Source organism: Bombina bombina, chromosome 4 (assembly GCF_027579735.1).
Source record: "Bombina bombina isolate aBomBom1 chromosome 4, aBomBom1.pri, whole genome shotgun sequence".
NCBI lineage: Eukaryota > Metazoa > Chordata > Amphibia > Anura > Bombinatoridae > Bombina > Bombina bombina.
This window is the reverse complement of record NC_069502.1, coordinates 359,897,825-359,919,152: the sequence shown is the minus strand read 5'-3', so window position 1 is coordinate 359,919,152 and position 21,328 is coordinate 359,897,825. Positions and strand designations below refer to the sequence as shown.

The 21,328-nt window shown below is 40.1% G+C and overlaps 1 protein-coding gene across 1 annotated transcript in view; it reads left to right on the top strand.

Moving 5' to 3' along the window:
- The window catches only part of WDR49 (WD repeat domain 49), a 408,032-nt gene that overhangs the window by 373,274 nt on the left and 13,430 nt on the right, over positions 1-21,328 (top strand). The window contains exon 17 of the mRNA XM_053711815.1: positions 18,640-18,786. Within this exon, the coding sequence (XP_053567790.1) occupies positions 18,640-18,786 (147 nt within the window). The remainder of the gene's footprint in view (positions 1-18,639; positions 18,787-21,328) is intronic.

Sequence of the window (21,328 nt, the reverse complement as noted above, 5' to 3'; positions counted from 1 at the left end):
GAGCCCTCTCACTATACATACCCATTTTAACATATAAGAGATATAAAATGAGTCATGCTAGCTATACCAATCTCCCCATCTCCCCAGAAAACAGGCTGTGCCCCGGCCTAGACCCCTTTTCCTTTTTAGGTGTTTACTTCTACAGATAGTAGGCTTTATTCCCCCCCACCCCCAAGGGTAAAACCAAGGCTTACTAAAAGTAAACAAGAGAAAACAGATTCACTCACAATTTTAGACTCTGATCACATATAATATTGTATCCATATATTTACAATTGAGATTTAGATAGCAGTGGTCCTAGTGTATCTGCAAAACATCTTGGTTTTCCTGGTCTAGTCTCTTATACCCTATTTTCTTTCATTTCTCTCTTTCTCTTTTTATCCCCTCTCTCTTTCTCTTTTATCCCCTCTTCCTCCCCTTTCTTCTCCCCCCCCCCCTTTTTTTGTCTTTTTTTTATTACGCTTAAAAAATGGATTCTAGTCTCAAATTTGTTTCCCTAAATACAAAGGGACTTAATTCACCCTCCAAAAGAAGCTTATTACAATCGTTCTTGAGAAAGCTCCACTGTGATATTTCCTTTTTACAGGAGACACATTGGGCTTCCACTAAAACTCAAGTCCAGGCATTATCCGGTAGTGTTCAATTCGGTCTACCATGAAAAGAGCAGGGGGGTATCCTTATGCATCAGCAAGGAGGTGGCTTTTCAGCAGATCCATGTGGAAACAGACCCAGAGGGAAGGTTCCTGTTGTTGGTCTGTAGACTTAATTCACATCTCTACACTCTTGTAAATATCTATGCCCCTAATCAGGGACAGATAACATTTTTGCTCAGAATGTTACACTTCATTGAAGGCTTGAGACAGGGTACACTGGTGTTAGGAGGGAATTTTAATTTAATTTGGGACTCGCAAATAGAAACAAAAACTGCCAAGTGGCAAGGTACTGGACAACTAACTATTCCCTGTCTATGGCCCCTAAATTCCAGAACCTTATTTACCAGGCCTCGCTATATGATGTATGGAGGGCCTGCCATCCAGACTCTAGGGACTATACGTACTTCTCGCCCCCTCACCGGTCATATTCACGATTAGACTATTTCTTTGTAGATTCCTGGACTATGAATTTAGTCACAAACTCAAACTTGTGCAGTTGCCCGAGGTCAGACCACGATGCAGTGACAATGTCAATTAAGGTAGGTGGATCTGACTTTGCCAGACCGTCTTGGAGGCTCCCCAAATTTTTGTGGGTGGACGCATCCTTTGTTCCTGAACTGATGGAGAAGATAGATGAGTTTCTAGAGATGAATTGGACCAATAAGACCTCACACCAAATCAGATGGGCAGCCTTGAAGGCCTATATTAGAGGGTTTTGTATTGCAAAAGCTGCTAACATAAAGAAAAAATGGGGCGCCCCTCTGGACAAATTGACCTGTGATTTAAGAACAAAAGAAAGGCAAAATAAATTAGCCCTCACCGCTGGCTTGTCAGACGACATTTTGTGTATAAAGTCGCAAAATTAAAAACTTGGAGTTGGAAAAGGTTAAACTGGCATTTGCCAGGTTTAAAGTTGTTATGTACTCCAAAAGCAATAAAGCGGGCTTGATGTTGGCGAATAAACTAAAACAGCGGATGGCTACCTCTCGGATCCCATATCTTAATCATGATGGGCGAAAGGTATATGCACCTGAAGATATAGGGAAAGCTTTTACAGACTTTTACAAGCGGATATATAATATTGAATCTTATGAAAAGACTAAAACTGCAACATCCTTAGACATTTCCTCCTTTTTGGAGAGTCTAGAACTGCCTTCACTTCCGGAAGAAGATAGAGACAGACTAATAGAACCTTTCACTGAGACAGAGATAGGACAGGCAGTCAAACAATTAAAAAATGGTAAGGCTCCAGGCCCGGATGGGTTCCCGGGGCAATTTTATAAAAAAAACTGCAGATACAACTGAAACCCTTACTATGTCAGGTTTATAATGAAATCAGTTCAGAAGGTGAAATGCTGGAGGCGGCCATTATCGCTATCCCTAAACCAGGTAAAGATCCCTCATATTGTTGCAACTTTCACCCTATCTCATTGATAAATGTTGATACAAAATTATACTCTAAATTACTGGCAGATAGGTTGGCATTTCTGTTACCACCCTTGATAGAGGTAGACCAGGTGGGTTTTGTAAAGGGCCGTCAGGGCCCGGACAACACACGGCGCTTAATAACCATTTTTGCAAAGAGATCTGGAATCCCCCTTATGGCCCTTTCACTGGATGCTGAAAAAGCATTCCACAGGTTCAGATGGGACTACTTGTGGGAGGTCTTGGAGGCCTTTGGGTTCCCGTCTAAGGCTATTGATATGATTAGAGTTTTGTATTCGAATCCGAGTGCCAAAGTGAGGGAGATGGGCTTCTGCTCTCCGGCATTTTCCATCTCCAACGGCACCAGGCAGGGGTGTCTACTGTCCCCCCTGCTTTTTGCCCTGGTCATGGAGCCACTAGCGAAGGCAATCCGAACTTCACCTAATATTGAAGGCCTGCCAATGGGCTCTAGTCAAGAAAAAAATCATCCTGTACGCTGATGACGTTACTCTCCTTCTCACAAATCCTACCTCTTCAGTTCCGGCGGTTTTTACTGTATTGGAACAGTTTAGTGCATTTAGTCATTACAAAATTAACATGACCAAAACTGAAGCATATTGTATTAATGTTTCTCAAGAACAGCTTTCAGATCTACAAGGGAATTATGTCTTTCAGTGGTCCAAGGAGTCTATAAGGCATCTAGGTATCCAATTGAGCGCTGACTTAGACAAAATATTAACATTAAATTTTGATGCTTTGATCACCGAACTGAGGCTATTAACAAATAGATGGGACTTTAAAGAGATCTCATGGTTGGGACATGTAGCCACAGTAACAATGTTGCTGCTCCCTAAGGCACTGTACTTGTTCCGATGTATACCTTTAAACATTCCACATGTTATTCTGCAACATGTCCATCAGATCTTCTCCAGATTTGTCTGGAGGCAGAAATCCCCACGTATCACTCACAAAACTTTACAGAGAGAATTCTCAAGAGGTGGAATTTCCTTCCCTAATATATTTCTATACTTTGAAGCAACAAGATTGTCACAGATCACAGCCTGGGGTCCTGGTACTGAGAGACCGGGATGGTTCAGATTAGAAGAACTATACTTACCCGAGGGCTTGGATCTTCCAAGTATCCTGTGGGTTCCGAGCTACAAACAGTTAGTTGACAAAGTTGCTAATCCTATCATTCAGCAAAATATACGACTGTTGCACACGCTTAGGTTTCATTCAGAAATCTGTTGTGGGACCTCCGTAATATTCATGTGGAATTTTGGATCGAACATAATTTCACTGTGGTTGAACAACTATTCTGTGACAACAGGCTGTTGACGGTCCCTCAGGTCCTTGACTCTTTCACCGGACCCCCATTATGGTTCCATTTTGAATGCTATAGAATACTTAGTTTATTACACTCTTGGAAATTCAATACTCAAGTACTTAGGCCTTACTCTAAATGGGAAGAGAGATGGATAAATTAAATGGAGATGCATAAACCCCTTACATTTCACTATAGGGCCATACTTAAAGACCATTTGGTCGGACTCCCGGGGCAGATCAAAATGTGGTGCAGGGAACTAGACTTGAGATTAACAGACGTAGAGTTTAGTTCTGCTATAATTTTGACAAAAAAAAACAATCCATTGTGTAACAATTTTTTGAAGGGTACATGAAACTCTTGCTAAGATGGTATAGAGTTCCCACTAGATTGTCTAAAATGTTTCCTGAATCCTCGTCAAGGTGTTGGAGGTTATGTTGTGGTGAGGGTTCTGATTCCCATATATGGTGGACATGCCTGAAAATTCATAATCTTTGGAGAGATGTTGAAGTACTTCTGCAATCCATGAATATAGACATACAGCTGGCTCCACGGAACACTCTCTTTCATGTTTTTGATGATGGGCTACTTAAATGTACTAAACAACTTGTGATTTATGTAGTGGCCGCCTCCAAGCTCTGTATTGCCAGGGCTTGGAAACAAATTGACCCACCACACAATATCGGATGTGTGCGATGTGATACAGTATCTGGCCAGTATGGAAAAGTTTGTGTATAGCGCCTTGGAGCGTATGGAGGACTACTGGATTATATGGATGGATTGGTTTCAAATTCAGTAAAACTAGACGTGATCTGGTAATGCTATTTCATAGTCTAAAACACCGAGACTGCAGACAATAAATTCGACGTAATATCATTATTTCCCCTTCCATCCCCCCTTTTTTTTTTCTCTTCCCTCTCTCAATACTCTTGTTCATCTGATTGTTTTCTTCGCTCTTTTTCTACCCTCGCTACCTTCCCTAATTTTTCCCATTCCCCTTCATAATATGACTCCTCTACCCCTTTTCCTTATCTTTCCCTCTTCCCACACTACTCCTGACTAGACAGGATGGACTAGATCTCAGGGACCAAAATAAAGTACTGGATATATGGATATGTTATTCGCTTCAAGTTCTTGACATATGTGGTTCAATTAGTTGAGATCGGCTTTGAGCTAGCAGATATTCCTTTATTATTATTTATATATATGCATGCTATATAATGTATATAAGTACACTTTTCATTTTGTATATTGTTTAAATGCAGTATGTCAGATTTCCATATTTTCTGCTTGTTTTATATGGAATAATTATTGGCTGTATATTATTTTTGATCTCAATAAAGAAAAATTTTAAAACCAAAAAAAAAAATATTAGCCAATCAGATTGAGCTTGCATTCTATTGGCTGATCGGAACAGCCAATAGAATGCGAGCTCAATCTGATTGGCTGATCGGATCAGCCAATCGGATTGAACTTGATTCTGATTGGCTGATTCCATCAGCCAATCAGAATATTCCTACCTTAATTCCGATTGGCTGATTGAATCCTATCAGCCAATCGGAATTCGAGGGACGCCATCTTGGATGACGTCATTTAAAGGAACCGTCATTCGTCGTTCAGTCGTCGGCCAGGATGGATGTTCCGCGGTGGAGGTCTTCAGGATGCTGCCGCTTCGCTCCGGATGGATGCCGCTTGGATGAAGACTTCAATCGGATGGAAGACCTCTTCTGGCCCGCTTGGATGAAGACTTCAGCCGGATCATGGACCTCTTCAGCCCCCCGCTTGGGCTTGGATCAGGACATCGGAGGAGCTCTTCTGGACCGATCGGTGAACCTGGTATGGTGAAGACAAGGTAGGATGATCTTCAGGGGCTTAGTGTTAGGTTTATTTAAGGGGGGTTTGGGTTAGATTAAGGGTATGTGGGTGGTGGGTTGTAATGTTGGGGGGGGTATTGTATGTTTTTTTTTACAGGCAAAAGAGCTGAATTTCTTGGGGCATGCCCCGCAAAGGGCCCTGTTCAGGGCTGGTAAGGTAAAAGAGCTTTGAACTTTAGTAATTTAGAATAGGGTAGGGCATTTTTTTATTTTGGGGGGCTTTGTTATTTTATTAGGGGGCTTAGAGTAGGTGTAATTAGTTTAAAATTGTTGTAATATTTTTCTTATGTTTGTAAATATTTTTTTATTTTTTGTAACTTAGTTCTTTTTTATTTTTTGTACTTTAGCTAGTTTATTTAATTGTATTTATTTGTAGCAATTGTATTTAATTAATTTATTGATAGTGTAGTGTTAGGTTAATTGTAGGTAATTGTAGGTAGTTTATTTAATTAATTTATTGATAGTCTAGTGTTAGGTTTATTTGTAACTTAGGTTAGGATTTCTTTTACAGGTAAATTTGTAATTATTTTAACTATTTTAGCTATTAAATAGTTCTTAACTATTTAATAGCTATTGTACCTGGTTAAAATAAATACAAAGTTACCTGTAAAATAAATATAAATCCTAAAATAGCTATAATATAATTATAATTTATATTGTACCTATATTAGGATTTATTTTACAGGTAAGTATTTAGCTTTAAATTGGAATAATTTATTTAATAAGAGTTAATTAATTTCGTTAGATTTAAATTATATTTAACTTAGGGGGGTGTTAGTATTAGGGTTAGACTTAGCTTTAGGGGTTAATACATTTATTAGAATAGCGGCGAGATTCGGTCGGCAGATTAGGGGTTAATAATTGAAGTTAGGTGTCGGCGATGTTAGGGAGGGCAGATTAGGGGTTAATACTTTTTATTATAGGGTTAGTGAGGCGGATTAGGGGTTAATAACTTTATTATAGTAGCGCTCAGGTCCGGTCGGCAGATTAGGGGTTAATAAGTGTAGGCAGGTGGAGGCGACGTTGTGGGGGGCAGATTAGGGGTTAATAAATATAATATAGGGGTCGGCGGTGTTAGGGGCAGCAGATTAGGGGTACATAAGGATAACGTAGGTGGCGGCGCTTTGCGGTTGGCAGATTAGGGGTTAATAAGTGTAGGCAGGTGGAGGCGACGTTGAGGGGGCAGATTAGGGGTTAATAAATATAATACAGGGGTCGGCGGTGTTAGGGGCAGCAGATTAGGGGTACATAAGGATAACGTAGGTGGCGGTCGGCAGATTAGGGGTTAAAAATTTTTTTTCGAGTGTCGGCGATGTGGGGGGACCTCAGTTTAGGGGTACATAGGTAGTTTATGGGTGTTAGTGTACTTTAGAGTACAGTAGTTAAGAGCTTTAGAAACCGGCGTTAGCCCAGAAAGCTCTTAACTACTGACTTTTTTCCTGCGGCTGGAGTTTTGTCGTTAGATGTCTAACGCTCACTTCAGAAACGACTCTAAATACCGGAGTTAGAAAAATCCCATTGAAAAGATAGGATACGCAATTTACGTAAGGGGATCTGCGGTATGGAAAAGTCGCGGCTGGAAAGTGAGCGTTAGACCCTATTTTGAGTGACTCCAAATACCGGCGGTAGCCTAAAACCAGCGTTAGGAGCCTCTAACGCTGGTTTTCACGGCTAACGCCAAACTCTAAATCTAGGCCATAATGTTTTTTGTTAGACTGATTTTATTCCTCAGGAAACTTTTCATTAAAATTGTAAAACAGTTTTTAAAACATACTAGAAAATACAGCCTGATTTGAAGGGGAAAAAAGTAAACAATTAAAGGCCTGCTATTGGTAAGCAAAAATGACACCCACTTTATAAATAATGAGTTATGCACTAGTTATTCAGATATGTGCTTATACTAATTTGTTATGCACTGGGAAGAAACACAATGAAATCCTTGAATATTTAATATATTTATTTAAGAATGAAAATCTTTTTATCAAATGAAAATAAGATGCCTTGTTCTGGAGCTAGTTTGCTATTGGTACTACTTTGTTACTTATAGATCCACCGAGCTCTGAAGTTGTTACAAAGTATGATGCAGTAAAAATGTTGTATAATGTTTTTGTTGCATGCAATTAAATTACTCATGTACCTGTTTGTAGATTTTCAAATGGAAACATGGCAAATCCTTCACATATGTTACATTATGAAATGTACATTATTCGATTATAGGCGATAAGCCTGCCCAGAGGGCAGTCTATGTTTTAAAAAAATACAAACCCCAAAGGTAATATTACAAAAAATGTAAAATTACAGAAAAAAATAAACAAAACTATCCAAAATAAAAAATGTAAACCTAAACTAATACCCCAATAAAAATAAAAATTCCTTGCAAAATAAAAACACCCCATAATCTAATACTAAACTACCAGTAGCCCTTAAAAGGGCTTTTGTAGGACATTGCCCTAAGTTAAACCTTTTACCTAAAAAAATGACCATTTACCCCCTAACATTAAACCCCCCTACCCAACCAACCCCCCAAAATAAAAAAAAACTAAATCTAAAAAAACCTAAGCTACCGATTGCCCCTAAAGGGGCATTTGTATGGGCATTGTCCGTAAAAGGGCATTCAGCTCTTTTACTGCAATTAAAAGGGCAATCAGCTCTTTTACAGCATAGAAAACCTAATCTAAAAAAAAAGCCACCCAAAAAATAAAAAAAAGCCTAAGACTAAGCCCCAAATAGGTACTCACCATTTCTGAAGTCCGGCGGTGAAGGTCTTCTTCCAGGCGGCTCCATAATCTTTTATCTTTATCCGGAGTGAAGGCGGCGTGGAGCGGAGCGGTCTTCCTCGATGCGCTGATCCGTAGTGGTGGTCCTCAGCGGCGGTTCTCAGCGCCGATCTTCAGCAGAGGCGGTCCTCAGCAGCGTGGAGGCTACTCTTCATCCGATCTCTGTCATACACAAAACATTTAATGGAAGGTACCGCATTCAAATTGGGGTACCTTGCATTCCTATCGGCTGAAATTTTCAAATCAGCCAATAATATTTCAATAGATCTCATCCTATTGGCTGATTTAAAAATTTTCAGCCAATAGGAATGCAAGGTACCCCAATAAAAATGGGGTACCTTGCATTCAATCTTCAGTGTGCGGTGGAGGATCGCATGAAAAGGAGCCTACACACCGCTTTGGACCGATGCCACTGGAGACCGCCGCCACTGAGGACCACTGCTGAGAACTGCCACTGAGGATCTGCGCATCGGGGAAGCCAGCTCCGCACCTCCGCTCCGCGCTGCCTTCACTCCGGATGAAGATAGAAGATGATGGAGCCACCTGGAAGAAGACCTTCCCCGCCGGACTTCAGGAATGGTGAGTGTCTATTTGGGGCTTAGTCTTAGGCTTTTTTTTTAGGGCTGATTGCCCTTTTAAGGGCTATTGGTAGTTTAGCTTAGATTAGTGGGTGTTTTTATTTTTTTTTATTTTTATAGGGATTAGGTTTAAAAAATATATTTTTCATAATTTTGTTAATTTTTTTCTGTAACTTTAGACTTTTTTATTTTTTGTAATTTTAGATAAATTCTGTGGTAATTTAATGTTAGGTTTTATTTTTAAATTAATTTTAGTTTTTTTTATTTTAATTGTAACTTAGTATTGGGTTAATTTAGGGGGTGTTAGGTTAGGGGGCTTAGTAATTAAATTAGTTATTTGCATCATGGGAGGTTGGCAGTTTAGGAGTTAATAGGTTAAATAGGTTTATTGTGATGTGGGAGTTTGGCGGTTTAGAAGTTAATAGGTTAATTAGGTTAATTGCAATGTGGGGGGTTGGTGGTTTAGGGGTTAATAGGTTAATTAGCTTTATTGCGATGTGGGGGGTTGGCGGTTTAGGGGTTAATATTTGTGTTGTTTAATTTGCTGATTAGGGGTTTATTTTGTGATGTGGTGGTTGGCGGTTTAGGTGTTTGTTAATACTTTGTGCGGGCGGTTAGGTGTTGTTATTATTTAGTGCGGGCGGTTAGTTTTTTTTATTTTGTGCGGGCGATTTTTTTTATTTCTTGCGGGCGGTTACGTGTTTTTTTGTTATTTTATGCGGGCGGTTGCGTGTTTTTTTCTTCTTAATGCTTTGTTTACCTACGCTGCATCCAGGTGGATTCTGAATATGGTAGAGTGGTGAAATAATCCACCTTTACGCAGCCAATATTCCTTTGAGGATGTGTGTGCAACTGTCGACAGATGTGTTACAAATCTGATTATAGTATAGATGAAGAGGGAAACAGAACTGTTAAAGTGAACCGCTGCCACTGGTGCATTTCCCTGTCCTCCCAGTGCATGCTACAATGAATTATGGTGTTATCTGCTCCAGATTAGCTGTGAAGTTACCTGCAGTGATCCAGGAGTGCATACAACCTTAATTCACCAGAATCTGCTTTGACAGGGTAGTGGAAAGCTCTGGTGGCAGCTGTTCCTTCAAATGAAGAAATGAAGACTTCAAGACCAAGGTAAATATGCTCTTTAAGTCTTCCTGCATCTTAAATTAATAATGATCACTTTCTATAGGGTCTAGAATGTCCCTTTAAACTTACATGACACTCCATTGCAATTGAAACCACTACCCCAATGGTACCAAAACAATAAAGTACCCCGATACCCATAATTACATCTCTTCAGACTGAATCAAGTATAATCATTCAAGACTGAATCATGTATAATCAATCACTCGATCCACGAAACTCACCACACACATTTAAAACACTATTTCCTTCATATAGGTGGCGAGAGTCCACAAGCTGTTACGCATAGCATACACATTCCTACCAGGAGGCGGCAAAGTTTCCCAAACCTCAAAAGCCTATGTGCTTGATTACTTCAGTGAAAGGCGCTTCTGAGCATATTGAAGCCTGGTTCCCCTCAGAGTACAGTGCTTGTCAGAGGGAAGTGAAGGGAGTACTGCCTCATGACAACATGTTTTTGCCTCACAGGAATTTATTTCATAGGGTTTCTGTAAATTCGGTCGCAGGGATTCATCTTCTGCCTCCCTTTACAGATCGACGTTATACTCCTATTCCATTACCTCTGCTGATATGTTTCAGTACTGGTTTGGCTGTCTGCTATGAGTGGACGAGTGTCTATGGGTAAGTATATATTGTATTTTTATTATATAGACACCCATAGCTATGGGTTGGGCCCTTTTAACTTTTCAAAGTTTAACTATGTATAACTATGTGTACGAATGGCCCAGGGACAGGTTCTTACTATTCCCCTTGCTTAAATTGTGCCAGACGAGTCTCATGCATACGATGCGATCAGTTAACACACAAACATATTTTAAAAACATGCGTCGGATCACGCACCATAATTTTTACACTTCGTTTCAAAACTGGCACTATAAATGCGCAAACTGACTAATGCATGTGTCTCTATCGACGCATCTATATTGCACACCTCATATTGCATCATAAATGCAACTTTTATTGTGTTTTTTCACTATATATTTGCATTTGTAATTGCTCAATCTGACATCTGTTTTCTAGGCCTCTTTGTTTAGCGCTTTAAACGTCCTTGCAACGTTATATAAAGGGGGCATTTTTTTTCCCTTTTCCTCAAAAAGCTTGCCTTAAGGGGTAATAATAGTAATTACTGCAGCTTAATTGTTTTGCCATAATGGAGAAGCCGCAATCTGTCCCTAAAGATACCATAGGAACTGTGTCTGATGAACAACGTTCTACCAGACCAAAATGTGCTTATTGTAAAACAACTGAAGTAGCTTCTTCAGCTCATTTATGTGGCTCGTGCTTAGATTTTATTATCGAATACCGTTCAATCTAATGATGTTTCTATGTGTACTAATGCACCTACTGTCTCCTCCTTACAGATGAATGCAGATGGCATACCTTAAGCAAGAAAATGTTTATTACTACTGCCATTAGGAAAGCCTTAGCTGCACTACCGCCTTCAAATAAGTTTAAAAGGTCAGTTCAAATATTACCTTCTAATAGTAATACAAGTACTGACCTACAAAATACTGAAGTACCTTCAAATGATGAGGATTCCTCTAATAGTGAGGCTCCCTCATCAGACGTAGAACCTGATAATTCCACCTTTATATTTAAAATTGAACATATTCGTTCTCTTTTGAAGGAAGTCTTAGTCACTTTAGGGATTGAAGAAGCTACACCTTCTAATGATATATCTTGTAATCGTTTGAATTCAGTATATAAAACTATTGTCAATCTTCCTGAGATTTTCCCTATACCTGATGCTGTCTCTGACATGATTGCTAAGGAATGGTCAAAACCAGGTGTCTCTTTTAACCCTTCTTCCAAGGTTTAAAAAAATGATATCCTTTAACTACTGCTAACTCAGAGTTATGGAAAACAGTTCCCAAAGTTTTCCACTTTAGCTAAGCGCACTGCTATTCCTTTAGAAGATAGTACTTATTTTAAATACCCTTTAGATAGAAAACTTAAATTTTATCTAAGAAGGGCATATTTACCTACTGGCTATATTCTTAGACCAGCTATATATATTGCTGAAGTAGCTGCTGCTTCTACTTTCTGGTTATCCAGTCTAGCTCAGCAGTTGTTTTCTGACCCTGAATGTTCTAATCTATTGAATTTTCTTCAATATGCCAATTACTTTATTTGAGATGCAGTATTTGATATCATGAAAATTAACATATAAAATATATCTTTAGCTATGAGTGCTAATGACGGCTCTGAGCCGTCGCAGAGTTTCCCACTCTGGTGCTAATGACGGATCAAAGCCGTCGCTAGCACTCTCCCACCATGAGGGAGATCTGTGGGCTCCCATCCGCTCCTACCCGGCGTCACTGCGCAACTTTATTTATACTTAACAATGTTAAGTATAGGAGCAGGGGACATGCTGCTTAGAAGCCTGTATCTCAGGCATCTAAGTAGCTACAGACTCCCAAGACCCAACGTTGGAAAGGTAATCGTCTAACCTTTCCAACAGTATAAGTCTTGGGGATCTGAAAAAAAAAAAAGTAAAACATTTTTTTTTCCCAAAAATAAAATAAATTTTAAAAAAACCCTTAAAAAAAGCTTAGGTGAGAAAGTGCTTAGCACTTAAAGGGTTAAATCATGGAATGCTGATATGCTATCTAAAACTCTTTCTTTACAAGGAAATAAATAGTTAGGGTCTCAACTGGATTCTATTATTTCTACTATTACTGGGGGTAAGGGAGTTTTTCTTCCCCAGGACAAAAAGTCTAAAGGGAAATTTCAAGCTCCCAATGTTTTTTGCTCCTTTCTTCAGAACAGAAAACTGACTCCTCCCCTAAACCCTCTGGCTTAGTCTGGAGACCATCTTCAAATGGGAATAAATCCAAGCAAAATAAGGAACCGAATCTTGGTTAGAATCTGTCCAAAGTCCATGGATTCAAAACATTAATTCTCAGGGATATTGAATTGAATTCAGAATACGATCTCCTACGGTGAGGTTTTTTCACACCCATATTTCAAAACATACTATGAAGGCTCAGGTTTTTCTAAAATTTATCTCAGATCTGGAAAATATGTGAGTAATTGTTACAGTTCCTTCACAGGAACAGGGGATGTGATTTTATTAAAATCTCTTCATTATACCAAAGAAGGAAAATTCTTTCAGACCAATTCTGGATCTGAAAATGTCTAGTTGCCTGCCCTGGCCTCTTCCTCTAAGGCCAGACCTTCTGTCTCAAGGCCCCTTTATCCATCCAGATCTAAAGTCTCTAAACCTAATGGCATGGAAATTGAACACTTAGTTCTCAGTAGTAGAGGATTCTCTGACTCTTTGAATAAAACAATGATTCAGGCCCACAAGCCTGTTTCTGGTAAGATATATCACAAAGTTTGGAAAACTTACATTTTGTGGTGTAATATCCAAGATTATTTCTGGCATTATTTTAGAATTCCTAGGATTCTTTCATTTCTATTGGTTCAAAAAAGGTTTATATGCCAGTTCCCTGAAAGGCCAAGGGGCCCATTTATCAAGCTAAAGACCGATGCTCCATAACCTGTCCGCCTGCTCTGAGCAGGCGGACAGACATCGCCGCAATTCAACCCGAGTTTTGGGTTGATTGACACCCCCCTTCTGGCGCCCGATTTGCCGAGAATCTGCAGGGGGCGGTGTTGCACCAGCAGCTCACAATAGCTGCTGGTGCAATGCTGAATACAGAGAAAATATTGCTCTCTGCATTCAGCGAGATCTGTCGGATCAGGTCTGACAGACCTTTGTTAAATAGGCCCCCAAATCTCTGCCCTTTCTGTATTGTTTCATAGGAAGATTGCTAATTCATTGTTTTGTTCAGGCTTTAATCTGGATTAAACCTGTTATTAGGCCTATTTCTTCTCCTTGGAGTCTTAACCTAGTATTAAACGTTTTACAGGCTCCTCCTTTTGAGCCTAAGCATAAATTGGACATTAAACTACTTTCCTGCTAGAAGAGTTTCTGAATTGTCTGCTCTTTCTTGTGAGTCTCCTTATCTGATTTCCCTTCAGGATAAGGCTGTTTTGCGGACTACTTTTTAATTTTTACCTAAAGTCGTTAACTCTGACAACATTAAAAGGGAAATTATCGTTCCCTCCTTGTGTCCTAATCCAAAAAAATTTGTTAGAGCTTTAAAATATTATTTTGATGCTAATAAGGATTTCAGACTTACTTCTAGTCTGTTATTTCTTTTTTCTGGTCCGAAGAAAGGCCAGAAGGCTTCTGCTAATTCTTAAGCCTCTTGGTTGAAACTTTTGATTCACAAAGCTTATTGCGAAGTGAGTCAGCCTCCGCCTCAGAGAATTACAGCTTATTCTACTAGATCGGTTGCAACATCTTGGGGTTTCAAAAATGAGGCTTCAGTTAATACAAATTTGCAAAGCGGCCACTTGGTCTTCTCTGCATACCTTTACTGAATTTTACCAGTTTGATGTTTTTGCCTCGTCAGAAGCAGCTTTTGATAGAAAGGTACTTAAGGCAGTTGTCTCAGTTTGATAATTGCACCTATATTTTGAGTTTTGGTCATAAAAGACATTATTTTGGGTTTTGGATTTAATTTCTTAGTAAAAAAAAAAGCTGTTTTTATTTTATCCCTCCCTTTCTTGTTACTCGTGGACTTCCACATCTTGGCTATTATATGCCATACGTAACAGCTTGTGGACTCTCACCACCTATATGAAAGAAAACATAATTTATGTAAGAACTTAACTGATAAATTCAGTTATTTCATGGTGGCAAAAGTCCAAGAGGCCCTACCCATTTAGGGTTAACTTATTGTTTAAAGCACATCTTTTTTTCTGTGCCTCATTATTGGCTTTTAATCCTTTTAAACACCTCACCACTTGGCTATTCGTAAACCTGAGGTATGTGTGAGGTGGGGGGGGGGGGTTATAGACTTTTGAGGTTTGGGAAACTTTGCCTCCTCCTGGTAGGAATGTGTATCCCATACGTAACAGCTCATCGCCACCATGAAAGAAATTCATTTATCAAATACGTTTTTTACATAAATTATGTTTTTATCACTATGTTAGCACTATCAACTTGCTGCTTTAATACCCTTAACCCCTTTGATGCGCATGACAAGCTATGTTCGTCATGCACAGCGCAGCCTGCAGGTGCATGATGATTAATCTTCATCATGCAGGGGGATTGCCGTTAAAATGCTACAAAAGGATTTCTTATGCCCCTTAGAAGTCTATAGGGAGAGGAAGTTACTGCAATTGTGATATTCGTAGTCCTGAAGTTAGCGTGTCTGAGTATTTCACTTGCATGCTTTTACTTTCAACTTGTATAACCAGAGCTAATTTTTCACTTAAAGGGACACTGAACCCAATTGTTTTCTTTCGTGATTCAGATAGAGCATGCAATTTTAAGCAACTTTCTAATTTACTCCTATTATCAAATTTTCTTTATTCTCTTGGTATCTTTATTTGAAAAACAAGAATGTAAGTTTAGAAGCCAGCCCATTTTTGGTGAACAACCTGGGTTGTTCTTGCTAATTGGTGGATTAATTCACCCACCAATAAACAAGTGCTGTCCCGGGCCAGGGTCTGAACCAAAAATTGTCTGGCTCCTTAGCTTAGATGCCTTCTTATTCAAATAAAGATAGCAAGAGAACGAAGAAAAATTGATAATAGGAGTAAATTAGAAAGTTGCTTAAAATTGCATGCTCTTTTTGAATCATGAAAGAAACTATTTTGGTTCAGTATCCCTTTAAAGCACTCCCAGACACCCCGGGAAAGGGGCTCCTGCTCACCAATAGGCTCCCAGCCTAACTGTGAAAGTTGCCACTGCTTGCAAAAAGGGGCCCCTGCTTGCCAATAGGCTCCCAGACACCCCAGGAAAGTGGCCCCTGCTCTTCAATAAACTCCCTTGTAACCCGGGAAAAAGTGTCCCATGCTTGCCAATAGGCTCTCATACAACCCTGGAAAGTGGGCCCTGTTTGCCAATAGGCTCCCAGGTATTCTGGGAAAGTGGCTGCTGCTCACCAACAGGCAACCATACATCACAGGAAAGTAGCCTCTGCTTGCCAATATGCTCCCAGCCCCCCCCCCCCCCCCGGGACAGCAGCCCCTGCTTGCCAATAGACTATGAGACACCCCAGGAAAGTGGCCCCTGATCGCCAATAGGCTCCCAGACATCCCAGGAAAGTGGCCCCTATTGGCCAATAGGCTACTAGACCCCTCTGGGCATTCTGGGAAAGTGGCCCCTGCTCACCAATAGGCTTCAAGTCACCCTAGTTAAATGGCATCTGCTTGCCATTAGGTTCCAAGGCCCCTTCAGAAAGTGTCCTCTGCTCAACAATAGGCTCCCAGGCACCCCGTGAAAGTGGCATCTGCTTACAAATAGGCTCCCAGGCACCTTTGGAAAGTGGGCCCTGCTCACCGGTAGGCTTCCCCGGGAATGTGGCCCTTGCTTCGGCAAAAGGCTTTTGCCTAGGCCAGTGTTTCCCAAACCTAATCCTCAGGACCTTTACTCAGGCTAGATATTCATTTTATCTTAACTCGAGCACAGGTGAAACAATCAGCTCACCCATCAGCTAATTATTTCAGCTGTGCTCTAGTTAAGATATATATGAATATCTGGCCTGAGTAAGGATCATGAGGACTGGGTTTGGGAAACACTGGGCTAGGCAAATGGTTTTTAAAGCTTAAACAATGTTAGCCTATTGGCAAGCAGGGGCCACTTTTCTGCAGTGCCTGGGAGCCTGTTTGTGAGCAGAGTCCCCTTTACTGGAGGACCTGGGAACTTATTGACAAGCAGGGGACACTTTCCCAGGGTGCCTGGGAGCCTATTGGTGAACAGAGGACACTTTCTTAAGCGGCCTTGGAATCTAATGGCAAGAAGGGACCAGTTTACCAGGCTGCCTGGGAATTTATTCGTGAGCAGGGGCCCCTTTTCCTGGATGTCTGGCAGTCTATTGATGAGATGAGGCCACTTTCCTGAGGTGCCTGGGAACCTATTGTTGATTAGAGACCACTTTCCCATTGTGCCAGGAGCCTATTGTTGAGCAGGGGGCACTTTGCCGGGGGTCCTTTTATCTTATTGACATGTGGGGGCCACTTTAGCAGGGTGCCTGGGAGCCTATTGGCAAGCAGGGGCCAGTTTTCCAGTTGCCTCGGAGTATATTGGTAAGTAAGGGCCACTTTCCCAGGGTGTGCCTGGAGAGCTTATTTGCAAGCATGGCCACTTTCCCAGGGTGTGCCTGGGGAGCCTATTGGCAAGCACGAGCAACTTTCCTGGGGTGCCTGGGAGTATATTGGCAAGCACGGGCAACTTTCCTGGGGTGCCTGAGAGCATATTGGCAAGCAAGGACTAGTTTCCTGGGGGTGCCTGGGAGCATATTGGCAAGCAATGGCCACTTTACTGGGGGTGCGTGGGAGCATAATGGCAAGCAAGGGCCACTTCCCGGGGGTGCCTGGGAGCATATTGGCAAGCAAGGGCCACTTTCCTGGGGTGCCTTTAGAGCAAATAGGCAAGCAAGGGCCATTTTACCCGGGGTGCCTGGGAGCATATTGCGAGCAGGGGTCACTTTCCTGGGGGGATCTTGGGAACTTTTTGGCAAGCAAGGGCCACTTTCCCACAGTGCCTGGGGGAAAATTGTTAAACAGTGGCTACTTTCCCAGGGTGACTATTTACCTGAATAGTAGTTAGGCAAAGGGTTTTTAAAGCTTAAACAATGTCTCGAAAACTATTTGCCTACCACATACAGTATATATTGATATTGACAGCTAAGTGATGGAATATTGATAGTGTATTTGAATGCATTTTTTATGTAACCAATAATATCAACTAATAATGTGTGCTACTAACAATTTCATATAATTCTGAGTATTTGAAAATGAACAGTTTTTAAAAATCAAAACACTTAAAGGCATGAAGTCTAAAATTCAACTTTTATTGTCCAGAGACCAGATAGAGCAAGCAATTCAGCTGGTGATTGGTAGCTACACACAAATGCCTCTTTTCTTTGTATTAGCAGATGTATTCAGTTATGTGGTTAAAGAGACATTAAACACTAAATAAATGTTAGATAGAATGACGTATTCATAGAAAAGTTTTCTCGCAGAATAACATGTAGATGTATTTTTTAAGATTTCGTTAGCTGGTTAAATATTGACAAAATAAGTGTAAAGTTTTAGTGTCTAAAAAACAATGGGAGCTGCCATGTTGTAACTGAGGTTACCTTCTCTGCTGTGGCCAATTAGGGAATGTTGTAAATAGGTCACTAGAGTGTGCAGCCATAGGTCACTAGAGTGTGCACTTCCATTTCTAACAGGAACTGAAAAGCTCACAATTTCATAATGGAATTACAAGAAAAGGTGACAAAATAAATAATGAAAGTATATTGCAGATTTTTATTTATATTTATATATATATATATATATATATATATATATATATATTACCATCTTAAAGTGTATAATGTCCCTTTAAATGTGTATGCAGGGGTTAAACACATATTGCAATAATAAAATGCTCTTAACACTGTTATGCCATTTCATTTGCAATCACAGATTAATGTTTTTATGACTTTTAGTTCTGTGTAAGTTTCATAGTTTAAAGTATAGTTTGAGCAATATTTGTAACGTGTAATTAAACCATTAAACAATTGTATTTATTGAATGATCTGATTATCCACAAAAAGGTATAAAAAATGCACAAGCAGATAAGATATGCTTGAAAGAAACTACAATGGGTTTCCTGCATCCTTGAATGGTAATGACAATTTTGAGCCCAATCTTACTCATGTTTTAGAAAATGGATATTGTTTTTATTAGCAAATCATTACACATTATTTGGATTCAACCATGAAATGTTGATACTGTACCTAACCTAATGTTACCATAAAGTCCTGCTGTTTAGTAATGTCCCTACTTTTCTCCCTAAAGGTACATTCAGTCTGTTAAACTTGGGAATTCTCAAGGACACTATTGAAGTGAACAAACCAGACTTTTTTCTAAACCCTGACAAGTACTTTGAAGACAATTCAGAACAGAAGAAATCTACTGATTTAAAGTTATCAACCCTTTCAGCAAGTAGGTGCTAATGTCACAATCATATCATTATCATTTTGTGATGTTGCACAGCCACAGCATACTACCAGGCAGCAGTTTCTATAACAGCTGCTTTAACCTTTTATATTTTTACAAACTGAGGCCTAGATTTAGAGTTGTGCGGTAGCCGTGAAAACCAGCGTTAGAGGCTCCTAACTCTGGTTTTGGGCTACCACCGGTATTTAAAGTCAGTCATTAAAGGGTCTAACGCTCACTTTCCAGCCGCGACTTTTCCATACCGCAGATCCCCTTACGTCATTTGCGTATCCTATCTTTTCAATGGGATCTTTCTAACGCCGGTATTTAGAGTCGTGGCTGAAGTGAGCGTTAGAAATCTAACGACAAAACTCCAGCCGCAGAAAAAAGTCAGTAGTTAAGAGCTTTATGGGCTAACGCCGGTTTATAAAGCTCTTAACTACTGTGCTCTAAAGTACACTAACACCCATAAACTACCTATGTACCCCTAAACCGAGGTCCCCCCACATCGCCGCCACTCGATTACATTTTTTTAACCCCTAATCTGCCAACCGCCACCTACATTATACTTATGTACCCCTAATCTGCTGCCCCTAACACCGCCGACCCCTATATTATATTTATTAACCCCTAACCTGCCCCCCACAACGTTGCCGCCAGCTACCTACAATAATTAACCCCTAATCTGCCGCTCCGTAAACCGCCGCTACCTACATTATAACTATGTACCCCTAATCTGCTGCCCCTAACACCGCCGACCACTATATTATATTTATTAACCCCTAATCTGCCTCCCTCAACGTCGCCTCCACCTGCCTACACTTATTAACCCCTAATCTGCCGAGCGGACCGCACCGCTACTATAATAAAGTTATTAACCCCTAATCCGCCTCACTCCCGCCTCAATAACCCTATAATAAATAGTATTAACCCCTAATCTGCCCTCCCTAACATCGCCGACACCTAACTTCAATTATTAACCCCTAATCTGCCGACCGAATCTCGCCGCTACTGTAATAAATGGATTAACCCCTAAAGCTAAGTCTAACCCTAACACTAACACCCCCCTAAGTTAAATATAATTTAAATCTAACGAAATAAATTAACTCTTATTAAATAAATTATTCCTATTTAAAGCTAAATACTTACCTGTAAAATAAACCATAATATAGCTACAATATAAATTATAATTATATTATAGCTATTTTAGGATTTATATTTATTTTACAGGTAGCTTTGTATTTATTTTAACCAGGTAAAATAGCTATTAAATAGTTAAGAACTATTTAATAGCTAAAATAGTTAAAATAATTACAAAATTACCTGTAAAATAAATCCTAACCTAAGTTACAATTAAACCTAACACTACACTATCAATAAATAAATTAAATAAAATACCTACAATTACCTACAATTAAACCTAACACTACACTATCAATACATTAATTAAATACAATACCTACAAATAACTACAATTAAAAAAAACTAACTAAAGTACAAAAAATAAAAAAGAACTAAGTTACAAAAAATAAAAAAATATTTACAAACATTAGAAAAATATTACAACAATTTTAAACTAATTACACCTACTCTAAGCCCCCTAATAAAATAACAAAGACCCCCAAAATAAAAAAATGCCCTACCCTATTCTAAATTAAAAAAGTTCAAAGCTCTTTTACCTTACCAGCCCTGAAAAGGGCCCTTTGCGGGGCATGCCCCAAAGAATTCAGCTCTTTTGCCTGTAAAAAAAACACAATACCCTCCCCCCCAACATTACAACCCACCACCCACATACCCCTAATCTAACCCAAACCCCCCTTAAATAAACCTAACACTAAGCCCCTGAAGATCTTCCTACCTTATCTTCACCTCGCCGGGTATCACCGATCGGTCCTGGCTCCAAAATCTTCATCCAACCCAAGCGGGGGCTGGCGATCCATAATCCTGCGGCTGAAGAGGTCCAGAAGAGGCTCCAAAGTCTTCATCCTATCCGGGAAGAAGAGGCGATCCAGACCGGCAACCATCTTGATCCAAGCGGCATCTTCTATCTTCATCCGATGAGGAATGGCTCCATCGTGAAGACCTCCAGCGCGGATCAATCTTCTTCCGACGACGTCCAACTGAAGAATGACGGTTCCTTTAAGGGACATCATCCAAGATGGCGTCCCTCGAATTCCGATTGGCTGATAGGATTCTATCAGCCAATCGGAATTAAGGTAGGAAAATTCTGATTGGCTGATGGAATCAGCCAATCAGAATCAAGTTCAATCCGATTGGCTGATCCGATCAGCCAATCAGATTGAGCTCACATTCTATTGGCTGATCGGAACAGCCAATAGAATGCAAGCTCAATCTGATTGGCTGATCGGATCAGCTAATCGGATTGAACTTAATTCTGATTGGCTGATTCCATCAGCCAATCAGAATTTTCCTACCTTAATTCCGATTGGCTGATAGAATCCTATCAGCCAATCGGAATTCGAGGGACGCCATCTTGGATGACGTCCCTTAAAGGAACCGTCATTCTTCAGTTGGACGTCGTCGGAAG